Source organism: Oryzias melastigma, linkage group LG7 (genome assembly GCF_002922805.2).
Source record: "Oryzias melastigma strain HK-1 linkage group LG7, ASM292280v2, whole genome shotgun sequence".
In the NCBI taxonomy this organism is placed as follows: Eukaryota; Metazoa; Chordata; class Actinopteri; order Beloniformes; family Adrianichthyidae; genus Oryzias; species Oryzias melastigma.
In genome coordinates this window covers 25,770,542-25,782,797 of record NC_050518.1, presented here as the reverse complement: position 1 = coordinate 25,782,797, position 12,256 = coordinate 25,770,542, and the positions used below count along the sequence as shown (strand labels likewise).

The 12,256-nt window shown below is 45.7% G+C and overlaps 2 protein-coding genes across 7 annotated transcripts in view; both read right to left on the bottom strand.

Annotated features, from left to right (window-relative positions):
* The window catches only part of nr1h5 (nuclear receptor subfamily 1, group H, member 5), a 7,207-nt gene extending 5,545 nt beyond the window's left edge, over window positions 1-1,662 (bottom strand). The window contains exon 1 of one of the 3 annotated variants that reach the window (XR_004948232.1): window positions 626-1,662. Coding sequence is in view for 2 of the 3 variants with exons in the window: in XM_036212927.1 (XP_036068820.1) it covers window positions 626-722 (97 nt within the window). In the remaining variant the exon portion in view is untranslated. The remainder of the gene's footprint in view (window positions 1-625) is intronic. The other 2 variants (XM_036212927.1, XM_024293011.2) reach the window with 2 other exon arrangements.
* Window positions 1,663-2,195: 533 nt separating this feature from the next.
* slc66a1 (solute carrier family 66 member 1) lies at window positions 2,196-11,978 on the bottom strand. Of its 4 annotated transcripts, none has more exons than XM_024293750.2 (8): window positions 11,871-11,978; window positions 11,152-11,339; window positions 10,946-11,075; window positions 10,629-10,716; window positions 6,816-6,970; window positions 6,646-6,738; window positions 5,845-6,030; window positions 2,196-5,436 (listed from the first exon to the last, which is right to left on the bottom strand). In XM_024293750.2, exons 2-8 carry the CDS (start codon window positions 11,331-11,333, stop codon window positions 5,347-5,349), a joined length of 924 nt encoding a protein of 307 aa, XP_024149518.1. In that variant the 5' UTR covers window positions 11,334-11,339; window positions 11,871-11,978; the 3' UTR covers window positions 2,196-5,346. The 4 variants fall into 4 exon arrangements, with proteins under 4 accessions (XP_024149518.1, XP_024149516.1, XP_024149517.1 ...); XM_024293748.2 differs by having other exon boundaries at window positions 11,152-11,371; window positions 11,871-11,959; XM_024293749.2 differs by lacking the exon at window positions 11,871-11,978 and adding an exon at window positions 11,656-11,778 and having other exon boundaries at window positions 11,152-11,371.
* Window positions 11,979-12,256: the final 278 nt, after the last annotated feature.

Here is a 12,256-nt window from a genome sequence, read left to right as displayed (position 1 = left end):
CACACACACACAACAGTATGTTGATGATGGGGACAGTATAAATAGACCCTCAGCCTCCCATGTGCCCCCCCGCAGCTGATAGGGGAACTGTGCAGCGAGACAAAGGAAGGTCTGAACCCGTTTTCAGGCTTTCATCTTCATGGTAGTGATGGTCAGTTTACTCTGTGATCCAGAGCCTTTGCTGAACATCACCCCCCAGGACAGATCTGTCTGGACCCTCTGTAAAGGAACTTTTCTGCAGTTTCGCTCCTCACACACCTTGGCTGGTGAGGACGGGATGGTCAATCACTCAGAACTGGGTCGTCTGTGAGAGCTCTCGTTCATTCATGTTGAGTCATGGTTTCATTAGACTCATGAAGCCTCTCAAATCAGCGGTGGAACATTTAGAAAAAGATTTAAGTCCAGTCGTCAAGACTCAACTTTAAGATGATTTTCCCTCAAAGGTTTTTTTCTGGATTTGTTTCTCTGAGATTTTCTTTTACGTTGAAAAATGAAGGCAGAAAGGCCTAAAAGGTTCATAGGAAAGTCTCAGACACGAGAGGCTCATTGATGAAGAGACGCCTGAAGATCTGACAGACAGGAAGCCTCCAGAGAAGCCAGAGCTCCAGATGTGAGGAGCACTCACCGTAGTACTGGAGCTGCTCCGAGGAGCAGTAACTGTCCGAGCTGGAGAGGACTCCTCCTGCTGAGAAGCTCATGTCGGCCTCGCTCCACTCTCTCATCTGGTTGGTGACGTCTTCTGCCTCCCAAACACTACGGATCCGTGCAGACGTGAAGGATCTGGAGGACCAGGAGACGCCCCCCCCTCCAGACAACAGCAGGTCTGACGTTCCTCCTCAGCTTTCAGAGCAGTGAGGAGGGACAGCACAGCTGAGCTCTTGCAGAGGACAGCTGGAGGAGGGTCTAAGAGTCCTGGGGGGTTGACTGAGAGAACAGTGTGGGACAGTCATGAAGGCTGGGGCGGTCCAGATATCTGGAAGTGACCTCGCTCCAGGAGCTGGTGGCGCTTCTGCCGTTCGTCCTGGAACTCTGTAGACTCGGCCTCCGTCCTGACCGCCGTCCTGTTTGAGCTGCAGTTCATATTGAACAGCAGTTAGATTATACGGGTTTGTGAGGCTCCGCCCCCTTCTAAGACAGCTGACAGAGCATAGGGAGTTGAGGTCTCGACAGCCCAAAGAAGACAGAGGAGTGACCTGGACGCCGGCCCGTAAATCTGCGAGCAGTGCCGGATGACTGGTAGCGTGCTTATGAGGATTGATGGTGTCCTCCCACTCTCCCATCGTCCCCTTCACCGGATCATTGTGAGAACCAGGATGGAGCGGTGGGTGGCAGAAGGTCACAGGGAGAGCCCATGACTCTCACTCAAACTGGACCTTGACTGGTGTGAGGGCGGTTAATCTCAGAGTGAAGGAATGCAGCCGGTTCTCTGCAGAACGGGTCTGTAGGAGCATCAGAACCTGGAGGACCACCACCCAAACCAACATCTGCAGGAAACATGTTGTGTGAGAGTCTCTTTGTCCTCGAGGGCCAGTGTCCTACATGCTTTCCAACCAACCTGCCACTGACGCTTCTTAGTGGCTAAACACACCTTTTCACCCGAGCAAAAGTATTCACGATTTCCAATATGTTGCATTTTTCTTAGTGTCATGGTCCCTGGGTAAAGTCTCACATGTCTCAGGAATGAGTGAACCAAAGACCAAGTCTCCAGTATCATTTATTTTTTAGGAATTTTTTTTTCTCAAATTCCTAATTTTTCTGTCTTTTTCAAGCATGTTTTTAGGATCTTCCTATTCTTATGTTTTTCATTTTCTTACATAAACCACAGTCAAAAATAAAAGAAAGCTACTCTAATTTATCATGCATAAAAAAATAGATCAAAACATGTCAACACACGTGTTGACATGTTTTGATCTATTTTTTTACGACTAATACTTTTTATTTTGTATATCAGGTCAAAATTGCCCAGCAAAAAGTGATGGTGTAACTTTTTATAGTGAAAGTGTTCTAGGGTTGAACAGTCAAACTGCAACCTCTCCAACCAACGAGCTGTCGAAGAACACCAGCACTACAGTCACGGCCAGAAGTTTTGAGAATGGCACAAATATTACATTTCCATAAGGTCTATTCCTTCAGGATTTTAAGGTGTTTGCCAGATGTTTCAATTGTATAATGACATACAATTAGAAGCATTTCACAAGTATCAAAAGCTTTTATTGAGAGTTATGTTAGCTGGTCCTTTTGTGGCCGGGCTGAAATGCAGGGGAAATGTAGTTTCAGTGATAAAGTTCATTTTCAAGGCAAATAGGAATTATGCAAATGATTGCAGTTGAGTGGATCACTCCTCATAACATTCTGGAGTACATATACATCTCCATGAAACTGCAGACTTAAAAAATTAATAGTCATGTCATTCCTAAAACTTCTGGCCTGGGATGAACAAATCTACAATAAACAGCAGCTTGGAGAGAAGAGAATTGTTACAACCAGCTCAGTGGCCTTGTGGGAGAGTGTCCACCTAGTTCAAATCCAGGCCAAGTCTAACCAAAAACTCTAAAAATGCCCCAATGCATCCCTGCTTGATACTCAGCATTAAGTCGTTGGATTGGAAAGTTAAACCACCAAATGGCTCCCGAGCACGGCTGTGTCTGCAGCTCACCACTCCCCAGGGGAGCGTGACAACTGATGGGACTCTATAACAAAAGATCACTGACCATCTCCCTCTACCTGGAGCTCCATGACAGATCTCACTTGGTGGAGAACGGTGAGGAACCGCCTCAGAAATACACAGGGGATCGATGGCCTGAAGAGAGCTGGGACAGGAGGACTTCCATCAGTGAGATCACAGAAGATAAAACACTGCAGGACAATGATCCCAAATGAATCGCCATGGCAACCAAGAAGTGTCTACATACAAGACCTTTCAAGGTTCTGGAGTGCTCTACCGGTCTGTGGACCTCCGTCTGACAGAGAATCAGTGGAGGGAGTTGAAAGTCTGTTTTACAGAAACAGCTCTGGAGGAGATCTGCATGAAGAACGGATCAAACCTGCAGGAGACCTTTGACCTCTGTCACTGAAACCAGGGTCACATTGCAAACTATTGAGGTGAACTTTAGTTATTTTCTGGTCCCATATACAAATAAAACCTTTCAAACTTCAATGATGATGGTGGTGGTGCAGAGGCAGAGCGGCCAGACTCTGATCAGAAGGTGGCAGGTTTTGTATGTTAAAAAGTTACGGTTTTAAAAACGTAGTTTTAGAGTGTTCAATAAATGTTAATTCTGTTCGGCCTGTGATCTAAAGTGTGCTTCGGATTTTGGCCTCTTGTGTGATTGAGTTTGACACTCCTGAATCTGACTTTTTGTAGACACTTCAGAAGTTTTCTCTTGATCTGACTGAAGCTGCTCACCTTTAACAAACATTATTCAGGTCCTTTAAGGAACTTTTGTTCTTTAGATGTTCATTTCCAGCAGGAATACAAAGAGACTCGACACTGAAAAGGGATTACTATTGGATAGTAAGTAATCTGTAATCTCAGGAAGTCCATGACTCCATCAGGGAATCTTAGTTTGGAGAGTTTCCTTTCATGGAGATGAGAGGAGGTCCAGCAGAAACAGATCCAGATGAATCCTCAGTGAAGTGGTCGTCGTGTCAGAGGAATGTGAGGAAACCCAAACACACCGACCATCAGCCGTCTCTGACCTCAGCCGAACAGAAGAGGGACAGGAAGTGAGAATGGACTGAGCGCATGCACATCACCATGGATGTTCTGGACGTTTCCGCGTTGGAGGGAGACCTCGCTGTGAGGGCACGCCACACAGGAGATGAGTGGCGAGGAGAGGAAGTGCCGACAGCTCAGCAGAGGGGATCACTGCGCTGACGTCGTCATGGAAACGTGGGTGGCTGGTTCCAACCAGCTCATTCATCCTAAGCCCTTCAGAGGTTCAACACTTCATAAATCTGCTGAGGACCTCCTCCTGCCTCTGATTACCTCCTGATCTTATCTGCCCCCCCCCGAATCTGCAAACACACTGTTACGAGATGTTTGCTCCTCCAGTCTTCTCAGCTTTCACTCAAACGCGTTTCCTCGTCTGCTGCGACAGAAAGACTCCAAACTCAAAAAAACCGCCAGTAGAAAGCAAAGATCCTCAGCAGTTTGAGCAACTGCAGGAGAGAAATCCCAGCATGCATTAGGAGCAGAGATCTCCTCACAGAAACCCTGTCTATGGGTTTTACAGCAGCTGGCTTTTATTTTGAAGTTCTGAGCGTGGTGCTCCTTCCTTCAGGTTTGTTCCTCACATCCTTTATGGGAGCTAACCCCCCCCAAACACACAAGCAAGACCACTTTGTCATGTTGAATCTGTGAACACATCGAAAACACGCCGCCGCATGGCGCCTGTGTGCCCCCCCCTCCCCGCCGAGTGTCTCATTAGGAAATTCCCAGCATGCCGTGTTTATAAACAGCTTCTTGTCCGTCCCGGTGATGGATCGTCCCTCTAACTCCTCGACCTGCTCCTCCATCCCTCTGCCACTGTTTCACAACCACAGACCCTTGGTGACCCCCCCACGGCGCCTTCTCCGTGTAATGAGGAGGGGAAAGTGTGTTTTCTGTGAGGGAGGGGGGGTTCTATGAAGGGCCAGAAAGGTTGTGCTAATGAAGAAAAACTACCAGGCTGTCAGGGCCCCCCAGGAGCAGGTCAAACTGTTACAGGAGGGGGGTGTCAACAGGGGGGCCAGGAGCAGACCTCGAGCACTGCTGGACTGAGGAGGACCTCTTCATCACAAGAACAGCAGAAAATTCCAAAAAGACCGGAAAGAGGCGGGAGGAGGCGGGGAGGCGGAGTCAGCTCCTTTAATCTGAGAAGAGTTGGACGTGTTTGAGTTTTCTGTACAAAGTCTTTAGTGCTTTTGTGCAAACAGAGCAGAAATGTGACCTCCAGTCCAGGTGGAGAAGAGAACCTGGAAAACACTTTGGGATGACGGCACCACCCTCACATGGAGCAAACATCCGTCAGGAAGAAGCTCTGAAGGTCCGAGCGTCTGACAGCATGGAGGCGCTGGAGCTCCGTCAGAGAAGAGTCCAGAAGAACCTCACAGCCAGAGGAGCTTCCAGGGAACCGTTTCCTTCAAAGTTTCCCTGGAAAACTGGAAGTCTAGGCCACAAAAACCGAACTGCTGGAGGTTATTCTATTCTATTCAGGCAGATTTAGGATCTGCTGTAAACAAACTGGATCAGGAATCAACGCATCATGAAAACACAAACTCTGAGGTTCTTTGTCGTCAGAAATCTGATTCTAAAAATCTGATTCTAGGGGGTGGAGGAGAGTTTGAGCTGGAGTCCGTGAAGCTTTAGCTCCTGATCAGCGGCGTCGACTCTTCCTGATGAAGGCTCACGTTCTGGTCCGGAGCTTTGCGATAAATCAGGAACTGTACAGATATCTGAAGCCCAAAGTTTAGGAAAACCGGTTCTTTGTTTCTGAAGACAAACCCTGAGCTAAAACATCTGAACCTCAAATGACGACTTCCTCATGAGAGGAGTCTTCCTCAGCTCTTACATTAAACCAAAGGCATTTTTTTTAGAAGCAGAACTCAGATTAAACTCAGATTATGACCTTCAATCTCTTCATCCAGAGACGGAAGCATCAGCAGTTCAGCCAAACACGGGTGAACATCTAAAGAGGGGGCTGAATGTTCAGAGGAGAAAACGTGGGGGTCCAGAGCCTCTGGAGGTCACCTGCACTCTTACAAAGCTCAAGAACAAACTTTTAAGACCTGCAGGGGGCGCTCTAACAGCACAGATAGCTGCTAACCAGCAGTGCCTCCGAAGGAGAACCACCAGAAGGATACCATGAGGTCCAGGCTGAGGGTTCCCAGGCTGCCGATGAGCCAGGGCAGGTGGTGCACCAGGTAACTTCTCTCCCCCTCACTCTGGTCCGGGTTCTTCAGCAGCACGCTGAGTCCATACGTGGTGTTCCCCAGGATGACCAGAGCGAAGAGGAAGTAGGACACGCCCTCCGTGGACTTCCTCTTGAACTGTGGAAGGCAGACGTCTGGGTTGGTGAAAACATCGTCTGAACGAAAACGAGCATTTCCTCATCAGCTGTGAAAGTGCTGAGTCATGCTGGCACCAGTTCAGTGAGGCAGAACGAAAAACAACCTAAAGTTCAGCTGCAGAACTGAACACCAAACACTGAGGTGACATTTATGCCCCTAACTCTCTGTTTGGTGATAAATCCAGCTTTGCTTGAATATTTTCAGATCTCCGTCCTGCTTTTGTGTGAAGGAAAAGCCCTGCAAATGATCAAAATGATCATTTCTAGTGTTTCTACCTTCTTTGGCTGATTGAAATGGAAATGTTGGATTTTTTGTATAGAAAATCTGACCAAAAAAGTCGACGTGTTCCAGTGAAAGCTGCTCTGCAGTTAAAGGCAATCAATCGTCTCATGATTGATTTGAACCCTTTATTAATTTATCTCTAACTTTAGAGAAAAACTATAAAGATTCTTTATGAACCAAAAACCTGATTTCCAGAACAACCTAGATCTATTTAGACTTTTTGTAGCTAAGATTGTTCATAAAACTGATTTTTCTCATGCAGTTTAACATGGGCAGGAGGCCGCGCCCCCTCCCACGCCACATGCTACTCACATTAGTGTACATCTGTGGGAGTCTGGAGCAGAGGTAGAGGACGGAGGACACCGACCCAATGGAGAAACCAATGATCTCCTTAGTGGTGAAAGCCTGCAGGAGAAGAACAGAAAGGTCAGCAGACTGAGGCGCCACTCCTTCAGACCTGCAGAACCGGCTGGCCGCCTCACGGTGATGGAGCCAGCGTCAGCCGTCGACAGCAGTGAGCGACTTCTGAACTCCGACGGGCTCATCTCCAGCTCGGGGCTCAGTCCCGGCAGACGAGTGAGGCTGGCGGTGAGGCCCAGGGTGCAGGACGCGGCCAGCACGTTCAGAGCCCTCCTGCCTGGGGAGGAACGACGAGCCACAGGTCAAACCCAAACATTGGGAGGAACCAGTCATGAAACGACATCCTTCCAACCAGAGACAGCCGCTCACACATCGTTCTTCAGGGAAATCTGAATCTACGTTCACACTGACCTCAAACGACCATGTCCAATGAAAAGTCTGTGACCGTCTGTTTATACTCGTTCTAGGTTATTACATTCAAATCTGTCGTGTTTACGCATCGCTACATACGTTTCTACAACCATTTTCAGGCTCCAAGTACAAATCCTGCAGCCATTGAACAGGCGGCAAACGTTAAAGCAGTTGAACCAATCAGGGACTGTAGTGATGTATGGATACTGTCCACTTTAACTCATTAACTCATATCAACTGTTCATGAAGGAGAAACTAAAGCCTCATTTCCACTGAGCAGTCCAGTATACGGTACGGACTGGTTCACTCTGGTGAGCGTTTCCACTCAGTTCAGCCTCACTTCCACCGAGTGGTTTGTTTTCACGGCGCATTGCGTGGTGTAGACCGCTAGCATGTCATTGTGTCATTGTAAAGCGACGAGTAGAAAAGCAACAACAACAGAGGTCATCCAGCAGCTCGTCTTTTTCTTGCTTTACTTTCTCTACATCGAGTAGAACAGGAATTTAATGTTGTTTGAAAGAAGACTGCGGTTTAAGAAGAATACTGGCGTAAAGAGGAAAACGAAATCGCTAGCTTAGTGCTATACTGCTGCTTTTTAATGTTGTCACCTTTCTGCATATTACTGGGTGACTACAGCGACTCCGCCTCAACCATCCCGTTCAATTTTTCTATGAGCCTACAGCAGATGGGGCCCTCAAGAGGTACGGGTCAGAACTGTTTAATGGGTATATAAAATATTGGTGGCGCCAAGCCACTCCTGCTTTTACAATTAACCCCTAAAATACCACTTAAAACAACAAGTTAATCTAGCCTTGTAAACAAAAAGAATGCAGACCTACAGCAATGTGAATCTTTGATGCATTCATTAAATGTGGCCAACATGCATTTCATCCATTTTAATTCTTGATTGAACTCAATATATGTGGGAATCACATCAGGTAGAATAGAAATCTTTAGAATAATATCTGCTCAAATAAAAGGTCAATATTTTCAATTGAATCTCCAATTTAACTACGTTAAACGTGTTAATGGTTAAAAAGTTAAAGATTTTGTCTTTAATCCTACAGTACTATCACTGGATGATTTTCACCAGAGCAAAAGTATTCACATGATTTCCAATATGTTGCATTTTTCTTAGTGTCATGGTGTCCCTGGGTTAAATCTCACATGTCTCAGGAATGGGTGGACCAAAGATCAAATCTCCAGTATCATTATATAGATTTTTAGGATTTTTTTATTCTCACATTCCTCATTTTTCAGGCATTTTAAAACCTGTTTTTAGAATCTTACCATGTATTTATTTTCCATTTTGCTACATAAACCACAATTACAAATGAAAAATAACTACTTTAATTTATCATGTGTTGCCATATTCTGAAGTATTTTTTGTGAGAAATACTTTGGGTACATTATATCGGGTACAAATTATCCGGCAAAAGTGATGGTGTAGCGTTTTATAGCGAAAGTGTTCAAGGGTTAAACGTCACTGGCGACGCCTCAGGTGTTCAAGGATTAAACAGCATTCAGCTTCACAGGTGTAAACCGGAAGTCACATTCCACACCGACAGCGATGTCGCCATCTTTGTTCAAAGTCACCGTGAAGTGTCTGCAGTTGCAGTTTGTTCCCAGCTGGAATTCAAAGACTCCAAGGCCCGATCCGAATACTCCCCTTCTCCCTCTCCCTTAGCCCCCCCCCCTTGATTTGGAGTGGCAGTTGAAGTCGAAGTCATGTCCAGATTATTATTTTGTAAGTTTCACACTCCAACAGAGGGGTCCAAAGTACGCTATCGCAAGAGTAAACCGCGTTGAAGAAGCTCTTTTCTTCAAAGAAGCTCTTTTCTTCACGTTGGTGTTCTCTGAACCACAGAAGTTTACATTTAAATGTAAGTAATGACTTTATGTTGTAGTGTGACCTTTTTAAAGTTATAAAAACGCTGTTGTTATGGATATTCAACCGCTGGAAGCGCCGCGCTAATGCTAGCGGACCGGCGATGTTGATGATGTCATTGAACGAAAGTCACGTCCGAAATATTAGACACTATTTTTTCATCACCCTCCGTTTGGAGCAAGGACGGAGGGATAAACGAAGGGGGAGGGCTAAGGGAGAGGGAGAAGGGGAGTATTCGGATCGGGCCCACCGCTTCCACATTTCACACCTAACCTCTTCCAACTGTAGGTAGTGACATGCAATAGTAAACAGAAGAAGAAGCCCCTCCCTGCTTGTCCAGTGTGAACACCATGTACTGAGCGCACATTTCTTGCATGCATGTTAAATTCCCGGTGTGAGCAAAGCTTTAGACCATATACTGTAAATATTCACTTTTGCAATTACTAAATTCTCTTTGCTACATTTTTCAAATGGTTGAAACTGAATTAAAAGGGACTCCATCCATACGCCACCAAACCCGGGTCAAAGTTCCACTGGTTTGTCTTTCAACACACTCAATGGCTGCTTGTTTTGTCCAAAGAGCCTGAAACAGCTGCAAAGCTATGCATAGGTATGCATGAACGCAGAAACCACATTTACTCACGTTTACATTGATTTTTCTTTAGAAGTGGTTGCTTGAACGGGCGGTGTGAACATACCATAAAGGTTAGGAGGTCACCACAGCTAGAAGAAAACTGTCATCTGCTAAAAGCTGCAGGATTTTCTGTTGGAGCAGCTAAAAATAGCTGCGTTTCAATCAACTCGGAAATTTCGCAAATTGGATTTTCGATAATAAAATTTTCTTAATGGAAACACCAAAATTTAAAAAAAAAACTTGCACTTGTCGAAAAAAAAAGTTTAGTGCTTACAGGAGGTGCTTTTTGGCCGTATCAAAATAGCCATTTTTTGCAAAACAGCAATTGAATCACTTTTTTTAAATTAAATGTGCTTCTTGGTATGAAGTGTCTGCTCTGAGCGCTGCACAGCGGGCACCACGAGAGATCCCACAGCTCCTTACAAGTTGCGTATCATACTGAATCGTGCAGCTCCTCTGTAAAATCACCAACCAAGATTTCATCTCTGCTTCATCTAAAGACGCCGCTGCAGGATCCAGCAGCTTTTGCAGCTTGGAGCCTGAGTTAGACACAGAAGTCTCAGTTGAGGATGAGTGCGATGCCGTGACAAACTTAAATGGACTTGTCATGTTTTCAAACAGAAAAAAAGGTCCATCTGCGTATGGTTATTTTTTAAATACAGCTGAACAGATTTCTCATGTGCATCTGAAACGGTAAATGGACTAGCTGGACTGCACGTGCGCAGGGCGCGCGCCACACTGCAGTGACGTCACCCAAATGCTCCCTTTTAGTGAATCAAATAAAAAAAATACTTGTTCTCATCCATCTCCGTGTTTTTAATGACTTATTGCGTGAAATGGTTTGTGTTTTATTGCATAATTATGATTTCATGGGGACGGTGTAGTTGGGAAATTGTTTGTTCTGAAATTCCTAGAATTTTGATAAAGTTTTGAGCAAATGTGTAAAGGAAACACAGCTAATGTCCCGTTTAGAAAAACACAATAATCCATTGAAGGACTCACGTTCTGCTCTTCGGTTCTTCAGCTTGTAGTAGGTGTACATGGAGATCATCAGGAGGTCAGCCAGAACGTAGTAAACTGCTGTGTAGGTCTGAACCAGAGGAACAAACAAGACCAGAGGATCAATGAGAGCGTGACAGGAACGTAAAGATGACCAAACAACTGCTCCTCATGAACATTCCCACAGAAACCAAAACTTTCAGTGAATTTATAAAACCGCTCTGTCCCTTTTTAAAGGATTTTTCTTTTGCTGCTCAAAGTGGACAGTTACAGTGAATGTGAAAACAGAAGCTGGATCCTGCAGCGGCGTCTTCAGTCACCTGAAGGGGAAGCTGATCCGCCAGAAAGGAGCCCACCAGGTTGCAGGAGTCTCCTCCTAACCAGAGCAGCAGAAACCAGACGGAGAGAGCGCTGTCCATGTTCCCAGTCTTCCACGAGTTCCAGTACTGCCTGCAGAGGGACGAGGACAAACGTCAGCTCCTGACGGAGTGCTGCTCCTCACGGAGCCTCGGAAGGAAACACTTACGGCAGGGAGGACACCATGAAGCAGAGGATGGACAGCAGGCCCAGGTATATGCTGGCCATGTCCCGCCCGTCCTGGGCACATTCCCCGAGCCCGTCCCAAACCCATTTGGTCCCGTTGGGACACAAGGAGGTGAAGTTTCCTGGGGAGGTCCACCCCTGGTTCCCACGACCGTCTGTGGCCATGTCCCGCTGGAGGAGACAGTCCAAAGGAGGAGACGGTTCTGAGAAAGAGCAGATCAAGTTCCTCACAGAACATCTGAGTTCATCAGGTCCAAATCCACAGAACATAGTTTCATTGGGCAGATGTTCATTTCAAACATATTAACCAGATCAGAGAGACCCTCAAAGGGAACAGGCAAAAAAAAAAAAAAAAACGTAAAAATCCACATCAGCTGTGAACATAAAGACCCTATCGATCGTAAGTCGTCAAAATGAGGCCAATTTCTGACATGAAAACGACTCGAACAGCGGAAGTTTCCAGAGATCTGTACATCCAAACACTCACCGTATCGGCTGTTAAAACTTTGACAAATCAGATTGAAGCTTTAAAGCAAAAACAAGTAAACAGCATCAGCTGTAGCTGCACGAGCGCTAGCTACGAGCCTCGGCGACGACCATGGCGACGACACGCAGTTCCCGCACTTTTGAGGAGACTTTTGTGAAGAAAATGTTTTAAAAATGTATAAAACAAACACAAATAAAAGGTTGTGTTTTTCTTACCTGAACGCGCTGAGAAAACGCCAAACGCACGGAAGAAAGAGCCCGGAGCTGCTGAGAGCTGATTGGTCGATCCTCGGAAACGTCACAGGTCTCATGTGACTGCTCTTCAAAACCCGGACCTTCAAAATAAGAGCTTGCTTCCACTTAGAAATCTTATTTTCTTTAATTTGAATGATAAAATTCAGCATTTTATCATAATTAATTTTTTGTCATTCAACATTTTTAATCAGGTCAGAATGGAAATGCTGAATAATGATTGCAGTGTAAGCGCTTTCATGGAACCAAACCTTCACACTTTCTATTCACATTTTAACAAGCGTCGCTAAACTCTCCTTTCATCTAAAAACTGATCAGTTCTGAGAAAGAGTCAATGAGGAAGCACCCGC

Excerpts from the sequence above, each read along its gene's own strand:
- slc66a1 (XM_036212924.1), bottom strand. The coding sequence starts at position 11,438 with ATGTTCTGTGGATTTGGACCTGATGAACTCAGATGTTCTGTGAGGAAC. Across the intron at positions 11,076-11,151 it reads TTCATGGTGTCCTCCCTGCC|GCAGTACTGGAACTCGTGGA; the intron begins GTAAGTGTTTCC and ends GTCCCTCTGCAG. Across the intron at positions 6,031-6,645 it reads TCCCACAGATGTACACTAAT|TTCAAGAGGAAGTCCACGGA; the intron begins GTGAGTAGCATG and ends TGCCTTCCACAG.